The sequence below is a fragment of the Bombus fervidus genome, chromosome 4, assembly GCF_041682495.2.
Source record: "Bombus fervidus isolate BK054 chromosome 4, iyBomFerv1, whole genome shotgun sequence".
NCBI classification, from domain to species: Eukaryota; Metazoa; Arthropoda; class Insecta; order Hymenoptera; family Apidae; genus Bombus; species Bombus fervidus.
This window is the reverse complement of record NC_091520.1, coordinates 12,457,071-12,483,000: the sequence shown is the minus strand read 5'-3', so window position 1 is coordinate 12,483,000 and position 25,930 is coordinate 12,457,071. Positions and strand designations below refer to the sequence as shown.

Genomic DNA, 25,930 nt, shown 5'->3' with positions numbered 1-25,930 from the left:
GAAATGCCATCTATTCGTTATTCTATGAAACTCGTCTACTTAATTGTATTTTGTGCTCTACCGATAACATTGAAAATGACATGAAAATGGTAAGAAGTAAGGAATTCACAATTTCTCAAGGCGTTTTGTTACAGAATACAAAGATACAAAGATAATAAATTTTTAATTAGAAAGAACAGATATATAAGAACTTGAAGATGAATATTTGATAGAATTCGTTAGAGCGGAAAACAATATACCATTAAAAATGAATTCCAAATTACCAGGTACATTAATGTACATACCTGTATGGTATTGTATTTTATAAATTAAACAATACTAATAATATAATTTAACTTTTACAGATGTTCCAATATCATTTTCTTTAATTATAATCACTGCATTATCTCTGTGTTTTATTAATAGCTATAATGGTGAATTTGTATTTGATGATTCTGAAGCCATTGTACATAATGAAGATGTACAAACCAGTCCTTTGATGGACATATTTAAAAATGATTTTTGGGGTACAAGACTGACATATAAGCAAAGCCATAAGTCGTATAGACCACTTACGATCTTATCTTTTAGGTAGCATTTTTTTATATAATAAGAACTAACGTGTTAAGTATATTTTCTAAATGAATTGCATTATTTGTAGATTACATTTTTGGCTTCGTGAAAGATTGATAGCTCAAGATTATCACATAGTGAATATAATACTTCATACCATTGTTTCCTTATTAATGTTACCAGTATTTAATATACTTATAGACTCAAAAGAAAGGAGTACTACGTTTTATGCTACCGCATTATTTGCTATCCATCCAGTGCATACAGAGGCTGTATGTAATTGTAATTATATACTTTTCTTTTATAAGAATAGAAGATGTACCTTTTGTTTCCCTAATTCATATAAATGCATAGGTTTCAGGCATTGTAGGTAGAGCAGAATTATTGTGTGCTCTATTTATGTGGATATCCATTATATTTTATTACTATTCAATCTATGCAAGGAGATTATTATACAGATGTCTCAGTATGTGTGGTTGTATCACATCTGTTGCAATTGCAATGTTGTGCAAAGAAACAGGAATTACTGCAATGGTAAAAAATATTTTTTCCATCTGTTAGTGTGTAAATATAATAATGACAATATCTTTTTTCAGGGAATTTGTTGCATATATGACATTATAGTAGTGAACAAGCTATATCCATTTCAAATAATTTTATTCGTTACATCAAAACCTTCGTGTGAGCAATTGAAGAATTTTATTAAGCAAAAACAAAAATTACTAATCAGGCTCTTTATACTTTTTGCGTCTGGTTTGATACTTATAATTTCAAGATTTTGCATAATGGAGTTTAAGGCTCCAATCTTTCAACCTGTGGATAACCCAGCATCATTCATGCACAATATATTTTTACGAATATTAAATTACAATTATATTTACTGTTTGAATATATGGCTATTGATATGTCCTGAATGGCTGTGCTTTGATTGGTCAATGGGTTGTATACCCTTAATTAATTTTAACGATAAAAGAATACTTTTTGTTCTTCTGTTCTGGTTAATAGTTGGTGCAATAGTGATATATATATTTAATTCTTATGAAGATACATTTTTAAGGTAATAATATACTTCGTAAATCTATGGAACAATGAGATAAAAATATAAGAAAATTTTCTTTGTATTGCAGATACTCGATTATGGGAGTGACAATGCTTGTTATTCCATTTTTACCAGCCAGCAATATCTTTTTTAATGTTGGTTTCGTTTTGGCAGAGAGAACTCTATACATTCCCTCTGCTGGTTACTGCCTTTTAGTTGTTATAGGATTACAGAAACTTTCTAACCGTGTCCCTGTGCAATATTTGCTATTAACATATGTAGCTTTAATTTCGTTGTTTTTTATGAAATCGTGGATAAGAAGTGACCAATGGAGAACTGAAACTACCTTATTCCGATCAGCATTACATGTTTGTCCATTAAATGCAAAAGTACACTATAATATTGCGAAAAATGCGGCTGATTCCGGAAACTCTACATTAGCGCAATACGAATACGAGGAAGCTCTAAGGTATAAAAGACTACAGAAATAAAATAAATCTCTCAAACGTAAAATAACTTTAATATGTTTTAAGTAGACTAAATCCCACGTATGCTCAAGCTATGAACAACCTCGGAAATTTGCTCAAAAATCAAGGAAAGTATTTAGAAGCAGAGACGTTGTTTAAGCGAGCTATTGAGTTACAGTAAGTCTAATTGTATGTATGTATATATGTCCAATTACTTAATCGTCTTGGTTGAAATTTTCTATTGGGAAATGCAGCGTTACTAAGTTGTCATTTTTAGGGAGGACTTTGCCACAGCATGGATGAATTTAGGCATTGTTTTATCAGCTTTAAAACGATACGAAGAATCGGAAAAAAGTTACTTGACTGCTCTGACTTATAGAAGCAAATATCCTGATTGTTTTTATAATTTGGGTGTGCTGGTTAGTAATATTAATTAAAATCTTAAAGAAAGTAAATACGGAAATTCTAAGTGACTGTGTTTATAGTATTTGGAGCAGAAAAATTATGATAAAGCATTGAAAGCCTGGGAATCTGCTACGAAACAAAGAAATACGCACAGAAGAGCATGGACCAATATGGTATTACTTCTTGATGATTTAGGTATGCGTGAAGATGCTCTAAAAATAGCAAATCAAGCTTTACGATATATACCGGATGACGCATCTATTCATTTCAATATCGCAAACATATTGGGGAAAGCAGGAAATTTTGTGGAAGCGGAAGTGTATTTTAAGAATGCAATATCAAGGAATCCTAAAGATGCTATGTTTTATACGAATTTGGGTGTACTGTATCATAGATGGAATAAACTCAATGAAGCAGAAGATATGTATAAGAAAGCATTAGAATTCAAACCAGAATTAAATAGTGCAAAGGAGAATTTGAGAAAGCTATATTCTTTGAAAACGTTAATAAAATAATTTATTTTTTGATGCAAACAGATGGAGTTCGGTACATTTATATTTCTATTTTTCCCTTCACGGCTTCGATATTTCGTGGATATGCGTACGCTTTAAATTCGCCGACCTTCTTACCGTTAATATAGTTATAAGACTTAAAACAAATATCACAAAAATAACAAGGATTGTGCGGTATTCTTTCATGTTCCATTGTAACCCATTGAACAGTGAAGATACCACATATCATACAAAATTTTGAAGATGTAGGTCTTAATCTAACTATTCTTGGATATGCGGATATCACTAATTCATCATCACAGTTAATAAACCTGAAAATAGTTGGAAAGTAAAATGAGGTCAAAAAATGTAAATCTATTTCAAAATTAGAAGTTTAGATATGACACAATAAAATTACCTAGCATCGCTAAACACAATTAAATGTTCACAACCACCTTGGTGCTTGTACACCCATGGAAATCCAAATCTTACGCACAACGAATCCAGTGTACAATCTTCCATTAAGGTAGTTTCAAAAGGTCCTAATTTTGGTCTTCTTTGTGCCCAATTGATGATTACCTTACTGTAGTCAACATTTGTGGGACATCTCATATCATTATAGAAAGTATTTTCAATAAAAAAAAATCCTGATTTGTAAACATCCTAAAGTCATGAAAAATACTATAAATTACAAATGCAGTGCATCTAACTAAATATAAGAAAGAAAAATAAGAAAGAATAAATTACTTTTGCCATAGGTCCTATCGCATTGTCTAAGTTATTGCTACATTCTCTAGAAATACTGTAATCAGCAATACATGATATTTTATCCCGTAATTGAGCAAGTGTTTGAGAACCTAGAACCGCTATAATACTATGTAATCGTAACAATGTACCACATTCCGTCTTTGGTGCACTTTTCCCACGGTGCAAGAAAGGATAGTAAATTCTAACAAATATAAGAATATCATGACCAGGAACAGCACATATTTCATTTGTTGCTTCTACCTCTCTATAATTCTGAGAAAAAGACAAAATAGTAATCGTATACAAAACATATTTGTTTTCATTTCCACTTCAAACTAGATACTTACTACGAACAATTCACTTAGGTATTTATAAGTAGGCTTTCTGAATGTTTGTTTTAACCTTTGCCTTAGACTTTGAATAGTTTGTAACTGTACATCTTCTGGTGGTTCTTGAGCATCAAACACCTCTTTTTTTCTTATTTTTCTATTATTAATTAATTTTGGAACTTCTCCTTCCACTGTTAAATTATCAACGCTAAAAATAATTGTTTTATATTATCGTAGAACAACTTTGAAAGGCCGAAATTTACAGATGTTGAAAAACCTGCAATATTCTGTTAACGTGGACATTTCTTCCTCTGTAAGCTGGACTCCCATCATTTCCATCATATTATTTTCATCTTTTTTCATAGGTATAAAACAATCGGATATCAGTTTCCGATAGTTATCAAAATACTCTTTTATATGCACTTTCGCTGATGCATTTCTATTATAAAATTTATATATATCGTCCATTGTGACAAATTAAAGAAATATCTTGAACTACACTTATTTCAACGTATAAAATGAGCTCATCATTTCACAACATTTTGTGATTGTTTATACTGCATCATGCTTTGGCAAGCGGTGTTTCTCAAACTTTCGAGGTTAAGACTGAAGACCAAAGACAATAATAATAATTTTTACAGTTCAGAAAAATATATGATCGACAAATGGTAACCTTCGTTTTGCACGGAAGACGTGTTTTGTTAAAACGATGATAGATAGCGGTGCAATGCAGAGTAGAAAGCCACATTATTCACGGAGATCCATTACTTATCATCGGTCAATTATTTATCTCAAAACCAAAAATTAGGATGCTTACGTTAAAAGAGAAATTTATAGAAAGAAAGTATATTTTACTACTTATCTCACGCCATTACTTTCTATATCGTATAAAGATCCGAAGAAAAAATCCAAAGAACTAAACAAAACACCTAAAGACAAATGTATCAGAATTAACTTGCAAACTTTCTCGTACAACGCTCTTTTATCCGCAACAGTCACGACGAATAATTCGCAAGTAGAAAGTGTCAAGCGTAGTTCGACCGAAATGTTATATATACAGCGCATTGGAGTCGTCAACAAGGGAGAAGTAGAATAAGACAATGAACGCGTGGCAAAAGACCACAATGAAGAGGCGTAAACCAGGCTCGCTCACGGTGCACTGCTCTCGCCAATGGTCCGTGCGAATGTGACTCCGCCTCTTAAGCGTGGCCAACTTTCCCCCTTAGTCCCATCGTGATTATTGGCCGTGCTTGGTCGAGCGTGCGCACCAGTACTCCTACTCCGGCGCACACAATAGCAAGGGATCATAATTACAAGAGAGCATGTACTTTACTTGCTCGATCACACGGATGCGCAGAAGTGTGCGCAGAGCTTTAGTGTGAGCGGCCACCGATTGGTCGATCGACCACTTGCAGCCCTCTCATCTTCCATCTTCTTTCCACTCGCGCTTCTTTGCATATTTCTCTCTCATTTCCACTCTCTATCCTCGTTTAATCTTCCTTACACGGATGAGGATCTTCCTCTATATTTTATCTCACTCGCTCTCGCTGAATCTTTACGTTTCCTCTTATTCACTCTCGTTGCAACGAGTATGCACGATCACGCACGCTTAAAACAAGAGTACACAGTAGGTGGATACGTTCTTTCACGCACACACGGGTTCAATCACGAGAGATACGCTCTCTCTTTCTATGCTAATTCGTGTGTCGTACACGTATACGCGTAGAAGGAGTCTACTTACACAAGAGAGCAGGCGGGGGACCGCGTTCTAAAGGCTACGCTACTAGCCGGAGAGGAGATTTCTTATTTCTGCTCTGGTAAATCTGTCGCCCCAGTCAGTGAGGCAGCGAAGGGCGAGCCGCGCACCATTGACCGTGTCCGTGCTTCTTTTTTCGTCTCGTCTAGCCGCGACTCCGCTGTTACTGCCTTTCTCGTTCTCGCTGCCCCTTCCCTCCCCCTGCCCCTCTCTTTTGTTCCTCTTTTTCGTTTATGTCCACGTTTCTTCTTTTATAGGGCGAGTGCACACGGACACGGTGCCGCGCACCGGATTATTTACCGTTCAATTGTCGCGTTTTTCCGTGGACAGCCGCGAGAACGCCTTCAGTGTCCCCCTTCGGTGCGCGTGAATGAAGGACGACGAAGGAAGGCGGCGTGGCTCCCTTCACGCTCGTTACCACTCGATTCTTCCAGTGTTCTCCACCTTTCACCTGGCTCGCGTTTCCTTTCCGCATTCGCCCAAGTGACTTACCGATACCTCCTCGGTGAAGCTAATTACCCAGGTATTTTGTTATTCGTTGTTACGTGTACGATAGGAGAATTTCAAGATCCGAAGATCGTTTGAGATTCCTCGAGACGATCGGAGCGATCTGTTGCACGTATCGCTGGAAAATGTGAAGCGGGAGGAATGCTGATAGTCGAAGGAACACGTTTGGTGCACGGTGAACGGAGTGCAGACTTTATGAGATCGTTGGACGAGCTTTGGAAGCTATTATCGAGATCGGCAAATCGAAAGATCGAATAAACGAATCGCGCAATCAGCCTGGGTAGTATAATTAAAGCGGAGAAAAGCGGAGTGAACGGGGCAAGGTCTGCGGAGGAACTGGAGGAACCGCGTTGCGCGTAGCCGACGGCTGCAAGGCTGCTCTTCCTCATGGATCCCATCGTGCTAGGTGAGAAATTGCTCCTACAATTCCCACTTCGTGTCCATACCATATGACAACGTAACTACGATTACGTAATGTACCTCTGAATCTTTTTTTAATAAACATTGCTAGATGTTGAGGAGGATTCATTCCTGGTTTGTTCGAACAGTTGGAACAGTCGAAGAAGAATTTGGTTTATGTCGCTGGCAATAGCTGGAGAATATCAGAAACGTATCTGCGGAGAATTATATTTGAACGATATTCGTTAAACCGTCTAATTATGAAACTAACTCGATCGAAGAGTTGAAACTCGTGCAAGCAGAACTTTCGAACTTGTTGGATAGAAAAGGTTTCGCTCGAAAGTTTTAGGACAGTTGTTACATCTCCGAAATTGTAAAATATTAAAAGATAGTCAACGTTCGTAACGATATATCGAACACCGACGTTTCGCTAAAAATAAGAGATATGTTGCTATATGTAGTTGTTACATTACATTGGCATAAACTTACGTTAGCGTCACATGCCATAGAATTGATTTACCACGCTTGATATATACTTTCGTCAAACTTTGAGTTATGTTAGCGTCACGATATTTCTGTTTCGCGATTAATGGGACCATCCGCGTCTTATCTGCGGCGAAATTTCAAAGCGTGATGTAACTTTATATAGAGCGATGAATCGCGGGTGTCTCGACGCCGGTCTCCTAGTGAAACTCATTTTCTTCTCGTACGTTTTTGCCCGAATGCGACTGTTCGACGAGATGAAAGATCGAATCTCGATGGCGCGCGATGTGTTTGCATATGCCAATCAACTTCGACCTAATTGAATTTATAATTAAATGAGACGTGGCGCTTGGTTGTATCTTGGTGTGGCGCCGTCGCTCGCCACTTATTAATTTCAAGCGAATCGCGTACGATAATGAAATAGGTTGCCAGAATTATCTACCAACACGAGCGCATCTAAACACCGTGCACAAGCTCGTTTCATTCCAATTTTTTGTTTACGATCGCTAAAATGCATCTAAATCTCTTCTATCGGCTCTGCGTCTCGACAAACAATATTCGATCATTCCTCGATCGTACGCTATCGTTCAACGAAGCTTTCTGTTTCGTTTTCAATCATTTTTACCATGTAGTTGCTCGAAAGAAATTTTAGATAATTCATTTACGAGAAATTCGTATCAACGACGATTTTTCAAAAGAAATTCGTTAACGGAGGAGGACTCGTATTATAATTTTTTAATCTCAATGTCGCTCTTCTTTTTTTTAACAAATGATCCTTACCGTTTGAAGAGAACACTTTTAGCATATGCTTAAAATAGAAAATTATACGTATCAGCAACGATCCTTCCGTATTCTACTTTTCTCAAATGTTAGAAATTCGTTAACAATAACGAAGCGCAATGGGTTCAGAAGGCGATCCAAAGAACTGGTAGCAGAGTTAAGAAGAAGAAATGTGCGGAAACAAACATTTATTTACTTATCGATATACAGGCGAAAGCGTACGCATTAGCGTACGTAAGCTGAATAGCGTGCTGACTTGGACAACCGATAGGATCGATACGATTTACAAAAGCTTGAGTATAGAAATAGTTGGCAAATGGTGGAATAATTCGCGTGAAAGATGCTACGAGTCGATCCATTCATAGAAAGTATACTGTACTCATTTCTCCAGAAACCTTTGACCTTGCTGGGTGCCGGATGCCCTCCTCGGCTCCTTATCGCTCTGCTTTCGATCTTTCTTTCTTTTTTTTTCTTTTTCTTCTGAAACTCCCGACCAGCCGTAGCAACCGTATATCGGGACTGGCCGTGGCCACGAAGCGTAGAACGAATCCGTTCGGTGTTTAATAATTATGTCAGCGGCGTTTTCTGGCTTGACGAATATCGAAGTGGACCGTCCTAACGAGACTGTTTCGCAGACGATTCTCGGGGAGCATGATCTATACCACCAGATACCGGTGAAACGTCCAGCCAACTGCGCATTTCCGTTAACTAAACAGATCTTTGGAAATACGGAGAGAGTTTCCTCTGATATATGTTATCGTAACGTTGGCTGTTATTATGCTATCCTTCGATTTCGTCTTCTTCGACTAATTATTCTTATCGCAACAAATCTGAAAAAAAGTTTATTCCTTGTACAATGTCGATCGTATTGTACGTTGACGATATTGTTATTTCCAAAGACAGCGGATGAAATCGATTTAATAAGAATTTTGTAGATCTTACTTTGGCGATGATGTTTCCTCAAATATTCACCGGGAGAGGTTCTTAAAAATTTACTCCGTTTTTCGTCGATTTTCGCAAGAAGTTAATCCACTTTTCGGTAAGATGAGTATCCGCGCGATGATATGATAGTTGCAAAACGTATGACAATTGCAAAATGTTGATCTTTTTTGGAAAACGTCTACGATAGAGGAATGACACGTCCGATCGACGATGCTGAACCGAGTGCACGATGACCTACATTTTGGTAACGCAGGATCATAAATCTCGATGATGTTCCACGTTTATTGTGACGCGTGAAACGCTGCCGATGACCTAGATTTATCGTTACCCTTGCAGCAATACCGATCTTTCCACAGACGTATGGACGCGCGACATTATTTTGTATACGTACGAATCGCAGGCCAACCCATCCATCTTACTTACGTATAATTAAAAAGTCTATTAGCTCGAGTGTCCCTCAAAAAGGATTCGATTAGGACGAAGACTTTGTACAAGAAATATGAAATAAATTATAGGGAGCGTAGACAGTATACGCGATACAGGTCCTCTTTTTAAATATTTATAAATATTTATAAAAATGCGGAAATATCTAGTCGTACGGGTCATGTTTTTCTTGATGATAAATATACAGTCGATTGTGTTAATTCGTCGAAATAGGTTTATACGAAAACGAGCTTTAGATTTCAGGCTGAAAATCATGGAAAACTGCGTTTCTCGCTATTTTCGATCGTTCGTAGCTCGTAGCAACGTTAACCGGTTCCAATGAAATTTTCAGCACGTACTATAGCGTAACTGGCATAAATCTACAAAACGTATCGTTTAATTTTTCATTACAACATCGGGTGGAGAAGCTATAAAAAGCAACGTTTATTATCGCTGACCGATCGTAATTTTTTCGAAAGTTTCTTACGCGTCATTCGGCGCGTTAATTCTTCTAACTTCTTAAGGGAATCCAAATACTTCGATCCAATTTTAAAAATGTTATTCTGCTTCGAAGGGTATATTTTAATACGACCGACCGCGATGACCGTTCTGAAAGTCGGTAAAATTTCGCAGCGCGAGTAGAAAGAAGAACGATGGAAACCGAGGCGATGTTTGAGTCGGTTTAAAACGCCTGTGTTATCGGGCTCTGGTTTTTTCTCCAATGACGTTGACAATCTCTGAAGTCATTGACACCAATACACGCGTAGCCACATGTACGGTTCAAGACCTCGATATGTAACCGCGGTACATTGGAAACGTATTCCATAGATAAAACGACGTTTTATGTTCCTTTTGTATTCCTTCACGCCTGTTTACGTGGGTGAGACATTACGGCGGACAATACAAATTTGTCACGGCACTTCGCAACGAACGATTGACCGTTAAACGATCCTCCGTTATTTTGCACTGATCGCGAACCGTTTCACAAAGCTATCTGTGGACGTTGAGATTCATCAATCGCGTTTAACAATGCTCATAATGTGCACGCTGCTATCGACATGGAATAATTAAGCGATTAATGTACTGGTCGGCTGATGCTTAATACTTAACTACTACTGTGGGGGTCCAGTTAGAATAGTATTGTTATACTTTCGCTTTAACGCTGGAACTATAGACCTGTAAAGCGTTGTAGTGAAAATAAACAGGTATATATCATTGTTAGACTGCCGATGTTTATGCAAATTCATATCTTACGAGGACAAAGATTTAGTTCACCTACTAAATATTATAAGAAATATCGTACATACTGTGAGATCCAGACTAGTCAGAAACAATGTTGTACTTTTGTTTTGACGCTAGGATATATAGATATATAGTTATAGATAAGATAGGTCTCGTAACATAAAGGATTATGATTAAAATGAAAATATCAAATGTAGTGGGAATGAATGCGTATGTTTTATTGTTAGATTTCCGATATCTGCTTATGCAAATTAATAATACGAAGAGAAAGCTGAAAAAATTAAAATCAATAAATTCTTATGAAGACGAAGATTTAGCTCATGTGTATTAAATATTACAAGGTTTGGACATTTCATGTAGTTTTGTATAGACAACATTGGGAAAGATTTTCGTATTAATTTGGATGAAAGGAGGATACTGTTAGACTCTGTAGTCTAAGTAGAAGATCAGATTGTTCCCTATGAAAGATTCGGAAGAACGTCTCGTGTCTTATTGACACTGTCAGACAACGTGCAGTTACAGATTCATTAGCGTTCAATTAGTACCGTTTGTTCTAGTTAAACAAGGAAGCTAGCTTTTAAAGGGTCCAGTTGACAAAGGACTGCTCAAATACTTGTGCTAGCTTCTGGAGTTGTCTCGAGCTACCTACCAACTGTTCCGTCTCTGACTTCCTTTCTCAGGGATGTTTCGAATCCTCTTTCAACCCTCTCAGAAGGTTTGAAAACTTTGCGACAATTTGGTGGTTAATTTCTCGACCCTTTTAAAGCCAATTTCGTAGGAGAACCTCCGTATTTGCTACTATGACTTTTGACTAAATTTAAAGCAAATTTGCTAACTACAAATTACAGATTCCTAAAGGTCCTGTAAATACTCCGAACGCTCCTAAAACATCGTCGTATCGGACCGGTTCGTAAAATGTTTCATTCTGGATGTTTCATCGAATTTAATTGTAAGAACGTTAAAACACCGTCTTACGAAGTAAAGCTAAAACAATTATCTACCAATTACTATCTAAATATACTAAAATTGCATTTATCTAAATTCCTAGCAAGCTAAAAAGCTAATTCGTGCAGTTTAAGCGTCGCGATATCGCTAAATACGTAAATAGTAGATTGCCCAAAACGTAAGAGATGATATCTTCTTTTTTGCGACTGTTAAGCAACACTTTGACGTGTCTCTCTCGTTCTCAGAATCATATTTTCGGGATTATGGAACTTTCAGTAATATGTTATTGCACGACGATCTCTTCGGTCATTTAAAGGAATGGATACTGTTCATGAATAAATTTGGAAACATAATCGATGCATAATAAACATAATAAACTATGTAAATATCTCAATTGAAATAAGAAACGAATTTCTGTCTATTTTGACAGTTATAATACCTACTTAACATAGTTAAATTTGTTTATTTGATCCTATGCTCTCGTTCGTATTTAAGTATCAGGACACCTGCCAGTTTTATACGATACTTCACGATTAATTTAAATTAATTGTATTCAAGAAACAATTTAATCGATCAAACTTCTGTATTCTACAGCCGATACTGCAACCTAATATTTGTCCAAATTATTTGCATTACAACATGATATAGTATTCTAATAAATGATGATTGATCTCGAAAGTTTGCTGGTCTAAATCCTATTAGAGAAATTGAAGGTGAATTAGATTAGATATTCCAAAAAATCTGTTCAAAATCTGAATCCATATTATAAAATCATCTATAGTCTATATATAACACGAGTCCTTTATAGTCTAACGTTTCACTCGAAACGATAACTCTTAAAGGTTTTGATAATTTTTCAATGACTTTTCAGGTTCATTGAATTTCTCGCAAGTGTACCAATGCCTATGAACGGAAACCTTTGATGAAAACCTCGATTTGCACACACCTATAGGAATGAAAATTAAAAGCTGCGAATGAAAAGACGAAAGAATGTTTTCGACTGACATTAACGAAGTTAATCCTCTGACTGTACCTCAGGTAATGTAGCGTGGATCGCGATTTGGCTATGAAAGCGTGGCAAGGTGGAACGTATCGTATGGACTATTAGATACGGCATATAGTCATCCACAAACAACGATCGTAAGGCGAAACGATCCGGAGATGTATCGTTGACAAGTTATTACTTGCACGATTTGGACGTGAAGTTTTGCATACTCGTCTCGTGATTCAAGATCCTGGCGGCCCGCCACAGGGGTTTCTTCTAATAGCCCATCCCAAAAACCTGTCGCGACTCTATAGCATTCAGAGTCGAGTAGCAATTTTCGTCTCGGCACAGAACATGCTTTCAATTACGGCTCGCTCTTCGTTTACTTCGGTATTCATCTTCGCGGTCTTGGTCTTCTCTAAGAAAACGTAACTCTCTCGATTCTGTCTTCGATATATTATACAGAATGATGTGCCAGAATAGACAAAACGATCGATCGATAAATTTCCTTAGAAATCTCATAGGTAGATTCGCAAGTTTCCTAACTTCAAATTACAAATTCCACAAGGTCCTGCGAATACGTACTCCGTACGTTTCTAAAACATCGTTTCATCGAACTGGGTGGTAGAATTTTCAGCGATGCTGCATTATTGGAAAGTTTCTGTGATTTATGTTTTTTGTAAAGTATATGGATAAAGTGTCTCGTATATCTCGTATTTTAATTCCTTTAGCCGATTTTTCTAGTGCGCAGAAACTAAATTTGATGGAAGGGGGAGATCGTTATTAATTATTTAGGCGAAAGGAATATTATTTGTTTAATTTAACGAAAATCGAGCCGCGTTTGAAGGATCCAAGTGAAAAAAGGGAACGTAATTTTCGGCGGAGCGCGTTTTTTGTTCGTCGATCGAATATATTTCGGTCCCACTGTCATCGCGTATTCCAGATGTGAGCCGGCCTCACGCACACGCGTGTGCGAGATAAATTTTGCACGCGTGTATTTTAGGTTGCGCGAAGAAAGGTACGGTCTCTCGGAGGGAAAGGGAAGCCGAGTAGAAATCGCGCGGGAAACTTACAAATCTATTCGTTAAACGCTTAATGAATAAAACGAGTGCGTAATTTCGTCGATGAGAAGAAACGCTTTCAAAATCATGATTTAACTGATGATTAAAAAGTTGAATTGTACAGGCCCGAAGTTACGAGGAAATTAACATTAAACGATCAGTATTACGAAAACTGAGCATAAAGTTCAAAGGAAATGTTTGGATATTTATAAGGAACATAAACGTCACGGTGAAAAATTTTGAAGAGAAGAGTTGCTCGACGAGATAATCGTGTTTCGTTAGCAGAGGGATCAGAGAGTTCGATTGAAATTCATCGTAACACTCGGTTTACTCGGCAGCCGCATGTAGAAATCGGCAGAGCTATGATGAAACTATGTTCGACGAGGTCAAACGGTTATCATGAAAAATGTACCGCGATTAGCATATAATTAATTTCCTCGTGCATCGAGTTGCATAAATTTCACGCTTATAAATAGACTCTCTGCTAATCGACGAAAAAAATTCAAAATCCGTTCTTTCGATGTCGGGATCCGACGAGTTTTTTTCTTAAAGAGTCTGAGAAAAGTATATTCCTGGCATATATAAATTAACCATTCGCGATAACGCGACATGATTTACGATTTATATTACTTGCATGTAACTGCGTGTATTGCTATACTTGGATCGAACGCGATAGACGATTCGATTACAATTCCCAGTTTTTAGATTATGCGAAATCCCGTTCGAATTATTGAGAATCTTTTCGATTTCACAGCAGAATCGAAGCAAAATAACAGAGGTTTGCGAATTAACGCGCTGTTATACAGGCGAGTCGGAAGCATATATTCAACGCTCTTTTGTTAATTATTAACATTATGACTGCGTAAGAGGTGGCATATAGGTCCTAACAATTCTATTTGGCGAGTGCCCAGGTTATGAGGCCTCTGGAAATAATGATGAAACATGACAGGACTATTTTCAACGTCTGCGGATTCAACGTGAGCACGTGTTATAAATCTATGCTCGTGCATCGACTCGGTATTCCGCTAAGTATTTCGGCTAAATATCAAGATTCACGACCCTTCAGAATATTCTCCATTCCATGAAACGATCTTGCGAATCCTAACTAGCTCCGCGACTCTACCTCGTTAACTATCCTTTCGTTAATTTAATTAATTACCGAACGCTCTACGCTAGCGATGAGACCAAGTCCAATGCGTAGTAGTACGAATACGAGTCAGTTCTAGTACAAAGGTCTCGCTTTATGACATTCTATTGTTAATCGTAGGAGATTATGTTCCGCTTTATTTGAATCGATTCCGAATATCAAAATGAGTAGCTGTAGAGTTCGAGAACGTACATGTACGTATGAGTACTTAGACACTTTGATTAGATTTGAAGGAAACCTAAACTGCTAATAAATTTGAAAGGAATTTTATAAAAATGATAGGTCGAGTAGTGAAAGGCAGAAACTAAATATTAGGAATATCATTGGATATTGTTTAATAGAAAGCTGAAGCGAATAGAAAGCTACCACAAGAATATCGATAACTAATCTTCTACTTAAAGTACTCATAAAGCTTCGAATTTATCTAATCGAAATCCTCTTATGTTCGAAAGGTTCATCGTTTCCATTTCTCAAGTCCCATATAAACAGTTCGAACGTATTTTCTTTCAAAGTATTCGTTAAATAAGCCTACCTTCTAACGATGTATCGAACTGGATGGAAAATACTAAAGCAAGGAATGTAGGTCCGATCGTTTCGTATAAACTCAACGCAATCGTAGAGATGGGCAGGCGTATTGGCCGAAAATGTCACATATACACAAATAGAACAACACAGTAACGCGTGAAGGCGAGCGATACAGAGCAGTGCCATCCAGTGCTGTACCACTGTATTCTATGGATTTCGAGCCAAAACTTGCTCCAGATCGTTTCAGACCGTTTCAACTTGTTCCACGTTCACGGTGTAAAACGAAGGACCTTTAATCTTCGACACGGCGCGGCGTTTACGTTGGAAGGAACTAATCAGTGACATGTGGGCGCCGGGGTGCAGACGAGCGCGGAAATTAAACGAAAGATCCGTTTCTATAAAAGAGGAGCGAGAGGCCGACAAAGGGGATAGGCAGAGGGGTCGATAATTAGCGAGTGAGAATGGTAGACAAACACTGGTCGCGTTTCGGGCATCTATGTAAGCGGAACACGTGTTTTCGAGGGTGACACTGACATCCATCACTCGTCCGGTGTACGCCCACATCACGGACTCGCGCGTCCGTCGTTCAACTTTTCTACTTATACACCAGCAGCGTGCACCAGCCGATTTTTGCTGCTTCTTTTATCCGCGACAATTTGTTCCGCCTCCCCGGTATCGTTTTCGCAAATTTCCAGCTACCAAATTAGTCGATCCTTCCCTCGTCGTCTCGTCGGCTCGCTGCTTTTTATCGTTTTCTTCTTCGTTCCTTGGAAAACGAAGTGTGCATGCCACGAGAAATAATTGGAGGATCGTTTACGGTTTACACGAATAACAACATATATAGCTACGAGCGAGATCGAAGAGATTTAGGACCACATGCGAGACGAGTTAGGACCATGTTTCACTTTTTCAGTTGCGCGTCGTAAACGTCAAATTGTCGTTAGCTGTCCATGTTATTACCGAACCTGTATAAAAGCTCGTGCACTGATCTATTTGATACATTGCTATACTGTGTCGTACAGCTATATTGCTACATAAATTGTAGTATGTCATGCTAGAGCTGAACGTTATTGAAAATATCTGGAAGCTATTTAAATTATGATTCGAAGAGAAAATTTCAAAATGTTTGGCAAAATAACGAGAACATAAATTAGCTGATACGACAGCTCATGTGGAACGTATCTGAAATGTTACGAATTGCAATCCAAGCGGGAGAAGTACAAATTGTTAACATATAGAAGTACCTATACTCGATCTCCCGAAGCTCGTTCTATAAACTTACATAAATTGGTGGCAACCTATCTCTATAAAGGTATCATATACCTTTGGTGCGCATGGTTTTCGATCAATCGACCATTCAACGTAATGTCCGTGTCACGGTTTGACGTTATCAATTATGCCTGGACTCGCGCTATCAATCTCGATCACGAGCATGACGTCGACTTCCATCGTTTCTCTAATATAACCCACGATTGTGGTAAAATCGTCTGTTAACCTATAAAGCTTCCGTTGATTCGCTTGTGATTCATTTCATTTTCTTTCCCTTTCTTCCCTTTTCCCCTGCGTCTACGCGAAGAACCGCACAAATTTCTCGGATCCCGCGAATCGAGGTGGAATATATCGTCGTAGGAAGATCGAGTGGACTCATACGTCTGCGAATCGCGCGCGTGGAACCAACGATCTGGCCATTTCACGCGCGCACACGCGCGTGAACGTCGCGGTGCACGCAATATTATTAGACTTTTTCTCCGGTCTACGGTGATAAATGGCCGACATCAAAGGGTCCGACGCGTGTAGTCATTTTACACGCGTGTAATACACGTATTCATCGTTGAGGAGGGTGAACCGTGCACGCGTGTGTGTTTGCACACATGCTCTGCACCCGGAGGATCTCTTTCCCGTTCGGGACATTCTTCTTTTTCTCTGATACTGTCAACCGAGGAACATTGACGGTGTAGAGTTTATTAACATTGATAGGTACGAGCTCGTACACTTTAACGTTTACAATTCGTCGTTCCAGTTCTTAAGCCTGATTCGTACCAGCGGTCAAAGTTACGGTCAGATCACGATCAATCAAACGCTCGCCCTCGGTGTTCTTTTCCGATTGTTGACCGCATTGACCGCGGTTTTGATTGCTACTATATCGATGCCACGGTCAACAGATTTTCACTTGAGTCGATCGTACCGCCTACTGTGAATGTTCTCTTTGAATTACGTATATAGCGATTTTGACCGACGGCTGACTCGATGTGATCTGACTGTACCGTGATCGCTAGTGTGAATCAAGCTTAAAGATATTCGTAGCGCGACGACATCCCTCGAAAGTAAAACACGCTGAGGCTCGAAAGCCGTATTCTTCGCGTATGTCTAAGATTCTTTCCCTAGAAAGAAATTTCTTAGCTGTCTGCGCTTCCTACACTAAGAAATAATTCAGAAATGGACAGAATGATAACTTCGCATTATATATAGAGATATTTTGCATGATATATTCCAATTATATATTCCACAATTACTTTTATTCGAAACTGCACTTGAAAAAGAAGGATTCTTTTAGTCGTTTTACAGAACATAGATGTTAGTTTCTTAACAACTTTGTGAAACCGGTTTTTCCGTAATTGATCAAAAAGTCAGTTTTCCAGCGACCTTACTACGGAGGATTACGTGTTAAAACTTTCAACTTTGAAGATGAATATCTCTAGCACTATAAAATGCCACTATAAACAACTATAAACTGGCAAAACTTGTTGTAAATTTGTATTCTTTATAGCAATGAGACATATGTGGATCAGTCAATTACATTTCGATCGATAGGATTGTTACAATAAGGAGGTAGCTTCACTTTCCAGTAATTCGGGAGAACGAGCAAGAACCGACTCAAAATCAATCAAAGGCATGTCACCTTTATCGAAAGAAATATATTCACAGCCAATTAATATTCGTTGTAACAATACTGAAAGACGAAATTCTTCTTCATATGCTTTACAAAGAAATCAAGGTATGCTGCAATGTCTAAATTGGTTTATAAGATTTCGATATTTGTCTTCTCGAATCTAGTATGTTTTCGTTTCTGTTATCGGATGGACTTACAAGCTGGTAGACTTAGGGAGAAACCTATAAGCCGCTGAGAATTTATTACCGACCCTTATTGGATTTCTAGAGCTTAGGTCCTTTAAAACTCGAGGACTAATACTCGAGGAGTAAGAAAAATATTTCCCTTAGATCGTATAAAAAAAGAAACATTTCGTTGAACGTAAGGTGTGCTATTCTATATCCGCAAACAATCACGAAGATAATAATTGTTTTTCATTTTCGTTACTTATAAAGACAAAGTCGAAAAGTCTCTGTCTCGTCCGACAAATTTTTAATTCCTCTTTACTTCCAATTCTATCGGGAGCGTAATCTCGATTCGGCGAGTTGTCGACAGTTTCGTGGGAACAGCTCTAGAGCCAAGGAAATTCATCGTAATTATAAATCTATCATGCGAGCGGTTTATCCCTTCATTAATTACTCACCTATAGAAGAGAGCCGACGAGGAGCACGCATAAACCACGGGGCTTGTCTTCCGTTTAACGAGCCCGCGCTGCTCCCTCGCGATCGAACGGTTCGCCGGCAAAAAGACGGAGTTTTAATGTAACGCGGGTCATTAAGTCCAAATCGTTGGAGTTTAACGGGCCACGTCGGGGTCGTTCCACGAATCGGCGATCCGCTGAAAAACTCGCTCCTTTTAGCGGGGTGATTCTTCGAAAATCGCCTCCTCGTTTGTCTTTCGATTAAAACCGGAGAGCTTTTTCTGTATTAAAGATAATATTTGCGAACCTGTCAACGGTGGATAAAAATTATGTCGTGTGTATATAACTCGTGTAACTCACAGTACAGTGGCTAACTCGAAAAGTAATAAAATTACAGTAAAGGTATTAAAATCGGAATACCCTCTTCTTTGAAGCGCTTTATTAATAACTGGATAGATAAGACGAAGAAAGTCCAATGCTAAAAAACGATCACAGCTATGAGCTCGCTCAAAACTCTCTTCGTCTACGTTCTCCAGAAGAACGGAGACGCATTGACGATCTTATCTTCCTGTTTAAATTTATTAACAGAAAAATGAACTGTTTCAATCGTTCGTATATACCATATCTAATATAAAATATAACAATCTGATATAAATCTAACATCAAGTAAAATGCGACTTGACCCTTCCAGACCTTTTCGTTCCTCTCCGCTTTTTTCACAACATTACTACACAGCTAACTTACTTCACCCTGATCCGTCCAGTAGAACGTGTATATACACAGCAATGAAATACGTAACTCCGTAGACTTTTTTCCTGAATCTTTCAAATCCTTCAAAACTTCCATTCTACGTGTTATTAATTAGAACCGTCAAAATTATATCGTTGTTTTATTACTCTATTGAAGACAACGGCAACTTTTAAGTCACAATTACAGCGTCCACAAGAGTGGCTATTTTCTACAGGTCTTCATCTTCAATGTCACATCTTGAATGTAATCTTTTAAATTACACGATAATATTGTTTTATTCGCCTTCACTGCTCTACGTCGAGCATGTAAAGTATTGTTATTGTAATCTGTAATAGAGCATTTTTCCATGTATAAATAGATAAATAAATAGATAGATAAATGGGTAAATGTCTATCAGCGAACAGCGAAAGAAACGAAAGTCGCGAGATCGCACCATTTGAAAATTACTTCAAGCATCGCAAGTTCTAAAACAAACTTGCCCCGCGTAAATTGATAAAGGATCGTTGATGGTGGAAACGTGGCGTAAAGGGCGCGTGTTTCGCGCCTCTGCCAAGAAGCCGCCATTACGGGGAGATCGAGGGGATGTCGAAAAGGGGGACGAAGAAAAAAAAAAATGGTGGCCGGTGGCCGTGCAAAAACGCGTCTCTACGGTCGGCGGCGTCGCCGACGAAACTCTTCTTCCAGGAATCACGGAGGCATCGTAGGGCCCTCCTTTCCGCCGCGGTTTTCTTATTTATTCCTCTTCTCCGTAACGCGTACGTCAGCTCGGCGTTCGCGTAGAAAAGAGAGACGATGGGTAGGGAATATGGAGACCGACGTAACCGAAGGGAGAAAGGGCCAAGCCACATAAATTTTGCCCCTTCCATGGACGGAGGAAAGTACACTCGCGTTCCTCGATGACGACTTCGTACTTCCTTCACGGATATCCGTTCACCTCTCTATTTCTACTGCACGCCACTTCAAATAGATGCAAAATGAAGAAAGGAGCTTTCGATCCTCGACATCAAAGAACCTGGAAGATGTCAACGCATTAACGTTTTTGCACTCGAGAAGACATCTGTTTGCGAAAAGGAGGACGTTCAATTCCTTTTGGTTTTCATTCTCGTTTACGTTTGTTTCGTGTCGATCGTAAAGTAATATAGAACGAGGTACTTGCATATTGGCGAAAAATTCTATTTCGAGCGTCGCCTATAAATCTGCTGCATTTTCCTAAATAATGGAAAATTAACGTGCTCGCCGGGAGTCCTAACAACACTTGAGCATCGGTCTCTCGAGTTAAAGATAGCTCTCTTATTATTCTCGTGACGGGTTGTTGTCTTTGCTTACCGGAGAATGGAATTTAGGTGGGTTTGGAACGTAGTTAGGGGCAATTGCTAGGGCATTGCTTCGCTAATTAAGGGTTGTTACAGACGAGCTCGGCCGAGTAGAGGCAACCGACGTACATCTGCATCTCATTAAAACCCAACCCAGGCGCCAGGTGTAAGGCTCGATGCGAAGTATATTATAGTGGCGTTATTTAGTAGCCTAACCCGTCGAATCGATGCGAGATTACCCGCTCGTTTTACGTTCCAACGTAACGTAAAATTATCCATGGCTTTCACTTCGCGACGATTTTATAAGTCGACGTCGCGTTGCTGTTTCCGCGAATCGGAACGCGAGATTCGAATTGAGAAACGGGGTGTCACGTATCCGAAATAAGAGGACCGAATGAAGCAGAAATTTATTAAGAGTTTTATGGTCCCGGAGGGTCGCGACGTAATCAACCACGTTTTAAAAAGACGACCGACCCAAGGTGGCTGCCTAATTTTTCTTCGACTGCTTCCAACCGTTCTTCGACCACAACGAAGACGACCAGAGTTAATACGCAAGTGGTGAGAATTTGCTCTCGATGTGTTCGCTTTCTTCCGATATAAATGAAGAAAACCCTTATTTTTAAGCTAATGCTCCCAGACGATCAACAAATATTGGACGATATTGTACTGACAATATGTACACGTTGATCCTTTTAGTTGAGAACCTTGAAATACTTACATATAGATATAGCAATGATAGTCTGAGAGCAGCCTAAGATCGTACAACGAATGTTCCACCGCCGGAGAGTAAATTGAAGAAACAACAGCTACAAATAAAATTTATATATCGAGTCTGGTCGTTTCGAGTCGATTGCTGTTATAGTTACGAAAAGCTAATGCACCGTTCGACGTTGTTTACGGACAGAGAATAACGGGAGCGAACTCGGTGCAGATCAGCAGCAGCAACAGCAGCAACAGCCTCATCAACAACAGCAGCAGCAACAGTACGGCGAGGTGAACCAATTAGGGGGTGTGTTCGTAAATGGCCGACCCTTGCCAAATGCGGTCAGGTTGCGAATAGTGGAGCTTGCACAGCTGGGCATCAGGCCGTGCGACATCTCGCGGCAGCTGCGAGTCAGCCATGGTTGTGTCAGCAAGATCTTGGCCCGGTACCACGAGACAGGCAGCATACTGCCTGGCGCGATCGGTGGCAGCAAACCCCGTGTCACCACCCCGAAGGTGGTCCAGTATATCAAACAATTGAAACTGAAGGATCCTGGTATCTTCGCTTGGGAGATCAGGGATCGTTTGTTGTCGGATGGCGTGTGCGACAAATACAACGTGCCATCGGTGAGCAGCATCTCGAGGATATTGAGGAACAAGGTCGGCGCGGCGACCGCGATTCATCATCATCCCCATCATCCGGCGCATCATCACCATCATCATCATTTGTACGCGGCCGCGGCCGCGGCTGGAGCCGCCCTTTGTCCTGTCCCGTATCCGCCGACGCCTTATCACGCAACGCCGCCGCCCGCTGTAACGCATCATCACCATCATCATCATCATCAAGGTTGGTAGCCTCAATGATCTCGCGACTTCTTGTTCTTCTTCCTCGAGCGAGAACTTTCTGCGATTTTCAGTTTCTCGCGTTCGCATTGATCCGCGTTGCATTAGATAATTATATCAACGATATATGTACATGTAACACATAGATACGTATAGGTATCAGAAGTATCATTATCGATAACTCTTAAAGGCTATCGTGGTGGAAGTTTCACCCCGTCTTCGTGTTACTTAGTTGATCTTGGTGTTTATCTGATCGAGTAGCATTTATTCGACTCGGGTGATTTAAAGATAAAATGGAACGCACTGGGTGAAATTTCGTCCTTCGTAGTATCAACGTGATTCCCTGATAGCTTTCAAGGGTTACATTCGGAGCAAAGTTCTCGCTCGAGACGCCAACCTACCGGGCACGGTACGTGACACATTGGTGGAAGAACACAGTAGGTGTGGCACCTCCTCTCTGTTCGTATCCCGATACGACAGAGAGGAGGAACAAAAACACAAACCTGTCCAAAAAAGAAAACTTCGTTCTCCACCAGCGCAACTTGAAGTGTGCGTTCAGTTCTAGCAGCGAGCTCGCGGGATATCAGGCAACAGTCGCGTCTCTTTCTTCCATCTTGATACGAGCGCTGAATAATCGAATTCGAACGAACCTCTCCATACCAATTTGGTACCGGTGCGTTTCCAGTTGGGCCGACGACGCCGGGCAAGCTGTCACCGTCTTCCCCGACCGCTATTCATCCCGGTGTCGGCCATCAGACGGCTACTTCCGTCGGTCTACAGTGGCCGAGTTCTCACACGGTTCACGACATCCTCGCCACCAGCTGCAACTTGATCAATTCGCAGTCGTCTCCGTCGCCAACGTCGCCATTATGCGCTACGGTGAACAATAATCATCACCACGGTCACCACCATCATCATCAGAGCAACGATAACACTGCCAGCAACAATAACAACGAGGAAACCAGCGGTTACCATCATCCGCACCACCATCACCATCATCAGCAGTATTACGCGTCGGCTCTGTACCATCATCATCATCACCATTCGGACACCGTCACCCCCGTGGCAACCACGTCACCGGTTCTCACTGTACAGTCGATCATGATGCAGTCGTCGGCGACGAACAGTCAACCAGCTAGTCCCTGTAATTGAAACGATCGTGACGTTAGATAGGATTTTATCTGATAGTAAACGCGAGTGGTGGAAAGACTAAGTAACTGGATCGTGGTATAAAACATATACATAGTGGTTGCATATGTATCCATGAGTTAATAATCGATATGTAATTAAGGAAAAGGACGATCGAAACGATGAAAGTAAGTGGTTGTAAGTGAGAATAAAGACAAGAAATATAGGAATAAAGAAAGAGATATGAATAAGTACCTAATGGGGTGTGGCTGGCAAAAACGGTATATCATCTCACCAGTATTATATATTTTTATCGTCGTTTGCCAAGAGTGCCTTCCTTCGAGTGCCATAAAGAAAATTGTACGTTCGTTATTATTCGTGAAACGGACTGTGAGAGAAGACGATCGAGATTGTTGCAACTTTTGAAAAAAAGGATTTGCACGTTACTCGTGGAACCTGCGAATACTGTTTTAATCGTTTACCTTGTTTTATTTTTTTCTTTTTTTTTTTTTTGTATGTTTGTTCAAACTTTGCGTAGATTTAATGATATAATCGTTAAGGAAAGAAGATCGTTTATTCCCAGCGAAGCGAGATTTACGAACGAGACGTTCGAAAAAAGCTCCCCCGATAAATTGGGAGGATGTTGTCGATATTATTTAACTGATAAACATGTACGATCGTGTCACGATTGTGCGATTATAGTCCTCTGCCATGCTTTTTTATGGAATGCAACTTTTGTCATTGGGAAATATATATTTTCCGTCAAGTTAAACAACGAACTTACGTACTTCTTCTCCCTCTTCCAATCTTTTTCCATTCATACTTCGAAATCGAAGAGGAAAATCTGCAAAGGACGAAGGTACCTGGTATGTATTAAATAAATTTGTTAATCTCGTATAAAATATGAGTGTCAAAACCAAATTGTCGGAATGACGAGATTCAAGTCTTTTTATAGTTTCTGTAGTTACTACAAATACACAAGTGCCTTGAATGAAATTAATACTAATTCTCAATAATTACATAGCCGCCTATTTTCATGATACGACTTTAGATCCACATAATAACGTGTATTATCTTCTACGTGTAACAAATACCACGCGAGTCAGTAGCATCTATCAGCGTTGATCTGAGACATCGAAAAGATCGATCTGATAACAACGTATCTCAGACGAACTGTCTCTTTGCACGGCGGCTTCGCTATAATTCACCGAAAATTTTTCGTCCTCCGACGTTAATTTACTTCCTAGCTCACGGCTCAGTTGGCACGCTGAAGAGTTCGAGAATACAACGGTGCTTTAGATTTCCTACAACTTCTCTTCTTTTTGGCACACCTTTCGAACGTTCGGCTCCCTACGGATAATAGAAAATAATTTATTTTCTTTTTATCTTCTCTATATTTATATAATTTCCGAACGTTCAAATAACGCGGCCGTATTTCAGTCGAAGTTAATCTGTTGCGGTGATCTTCGTAATTACCAAGGCTTCCGCGAAGCAAAAGGAGAAGTTCGTTTGAGACGCGGCGATCCAGGATGAAAGAAAAACCGGCGGAGTCGTCGAGATTTAGTTGTCGGTTGTGCAATCACGAGTTTCCAATCGATCGAAGCACAAGGTACGTATTCAGTTTGATCGCCGCTGCAGAAACAGTCGACGCCGTGCTTAAGAAACGACGCAGGAAGAAGAGAAGGCACAATATATTTACATAGTTTCAGCGTCTAAACGTGAGTCTATAATTGCCAACTATAAATTGCTTCTGTTGCTTGCATTTTAAATTTCAAACTCGAACGTTCAAATGTCCACACGTGCAAACGGAGCTTTAGATTTCAGCCGCTTCGTCTTGCAGGGAAGCTTTCAACAACGAAGAAATTAACTTTTGATCTTCGTTCCGTCGATTCTTTATTGACTGCGGCCAGGCAACGAATGAAAGAGCGAGTAGAACGTATCTAGAAGAATGGGATAGTCGTAAAGCACGTTCGATGGTATTGTGTTCGATAGAATTATTGTCTATCTCAGGCTTTTACGTATTCTGTTAACGGTCTTGTAATAAATGCGCGTACATGGATCGATTCGCGCGTAACTACCGATAACGTGGACTGCTTGATTGATGCTTCCATTCCGAATAATCAGCAACGTTTCTCTGTAACCACAGATAATGGCCGTGCAATGTTTAATGAGCTGCGATATCGTTCTTAAGGCGTACAAGCTTACAACTAAATTAATCGTTTCCTCTCTTGTTTTTCACAGAAACAATGTTTCTGGAAGTGAGCTGGCCGTTAACGTTTTACCATTTTAATTAAACTTCGACCGGCGAAATGCTTGTTGCATAAGGGAACCCTGTTCGCCACGTAGCTTCGACTTCGAAGAACAAGAATTATTTAAGAGAAGTAAGTACAGGTAATAAAAAATCGCGGAATAATAAATACTATAGTATCCTTTCCGCTAATTTTAAATTTGGTAATATTA

The 25,930-nt window shown here is 39.5% G+C and overlaps 3 protein-coding genes and 1 long non-coding RNA gene across 5 annotated transcripts; 2 read left to right on the top strand and 2 right to left on the bottom strand.

Moving 5' to 3' along the window:
* Nucleotides 1-67: 67 nt before the first annotated feature.
* On the top strand, nt 68-2,998 carry LOC139987008 (protein O-mannosyl-transferase TMTC4). The gene is made up of 9 exons (XM_072002832.1): nt 68-266; nt 345-570; nt 641-824; nt 907-1,086; nt 1,149-1,609; nt 1,680-2,060; nt 2,128-2,235; nt 2,336-2,477; nt 2,544-2,998. Exons 1-9 carry the CDS (start codon nt 248-250, stop codon nt 2,976-2,978), a joined length of 2,136 nt encoding a protein of 711 aa, XP_071858933.1. The 5' UTR covers nt 68-247; the 3' UTR covers nt 2,979-2,998.
* Nucleotides 2,954-4,633, bottom strand: Pbp49 (proximal sequence element A Pbp49). The gene is made up of 5 exons (XM_072002835.1): nt 4,308-4,633; nt 4,049-4,238; nt 3,702-3,974; nt 3,373-3,617; nt 2,954-3,286 (listed from the first exon to the last, which is right to left on the bottom strand). Exons 1-5 carry the CDS (start codon nt 4,496-4,498, stop codon nt 3,016-3,018), a joined length of 1,170 nt encoding a protein of 389 aa, XP_071858936.1. The 5' UTR covers nt 4,499-4,633; the 3' UTR covers nt 2,954-3,015.
* A 1,127-nt stretch (nt 4,634-5,760) lies between these two features.
* Nucleotides 5,761-24,076, top strand: LOC139987010 (uncharacterized). Of its 2 annotated transcripts, none has more exons than XM_072002837.1 (3): nt 5,761-6,699; nt 21,729-22,346; nt 23,028-24,076. In XM_072002837.1, the coding sequence occupies exons 1-3, from the start codon at nt 6,681-6,683 to the stop codon at nt 23,492-23,494; spliced, it is 1,104 nt and encodes a 367-aa protein (XP_071858938.1). In that variant the 5' UTR covers nt 5,761-6,680; the 3' UTR covers nt 23,495-24,076. The 2 variants fall into 2 exon arrangements, with proteins under 2 accessions (XP_071858938.1, XP_071858937.1); XM_072002836.1 differs by having other exon boundaries at nt 5,766-6,699; nt 21,702-22,346.
* Nucleotides 19,927-23,441, bottom strand: LOC139987011 (uncharacterized). Its single transcript, XR_011799769.1, has 3 exons — nt 23,315-23,441; nt 21,679-23,216; nt 19,927-20,496 (listed from the first exon to the last, which is right to left on the bottom strand). It is a non-coding gene; the product is annotated as an uncharacterized lncRNA (long non-coding RNA).
* Nucleotides 24,077-25,930: the final 1,854 nt, after the last annotated feature.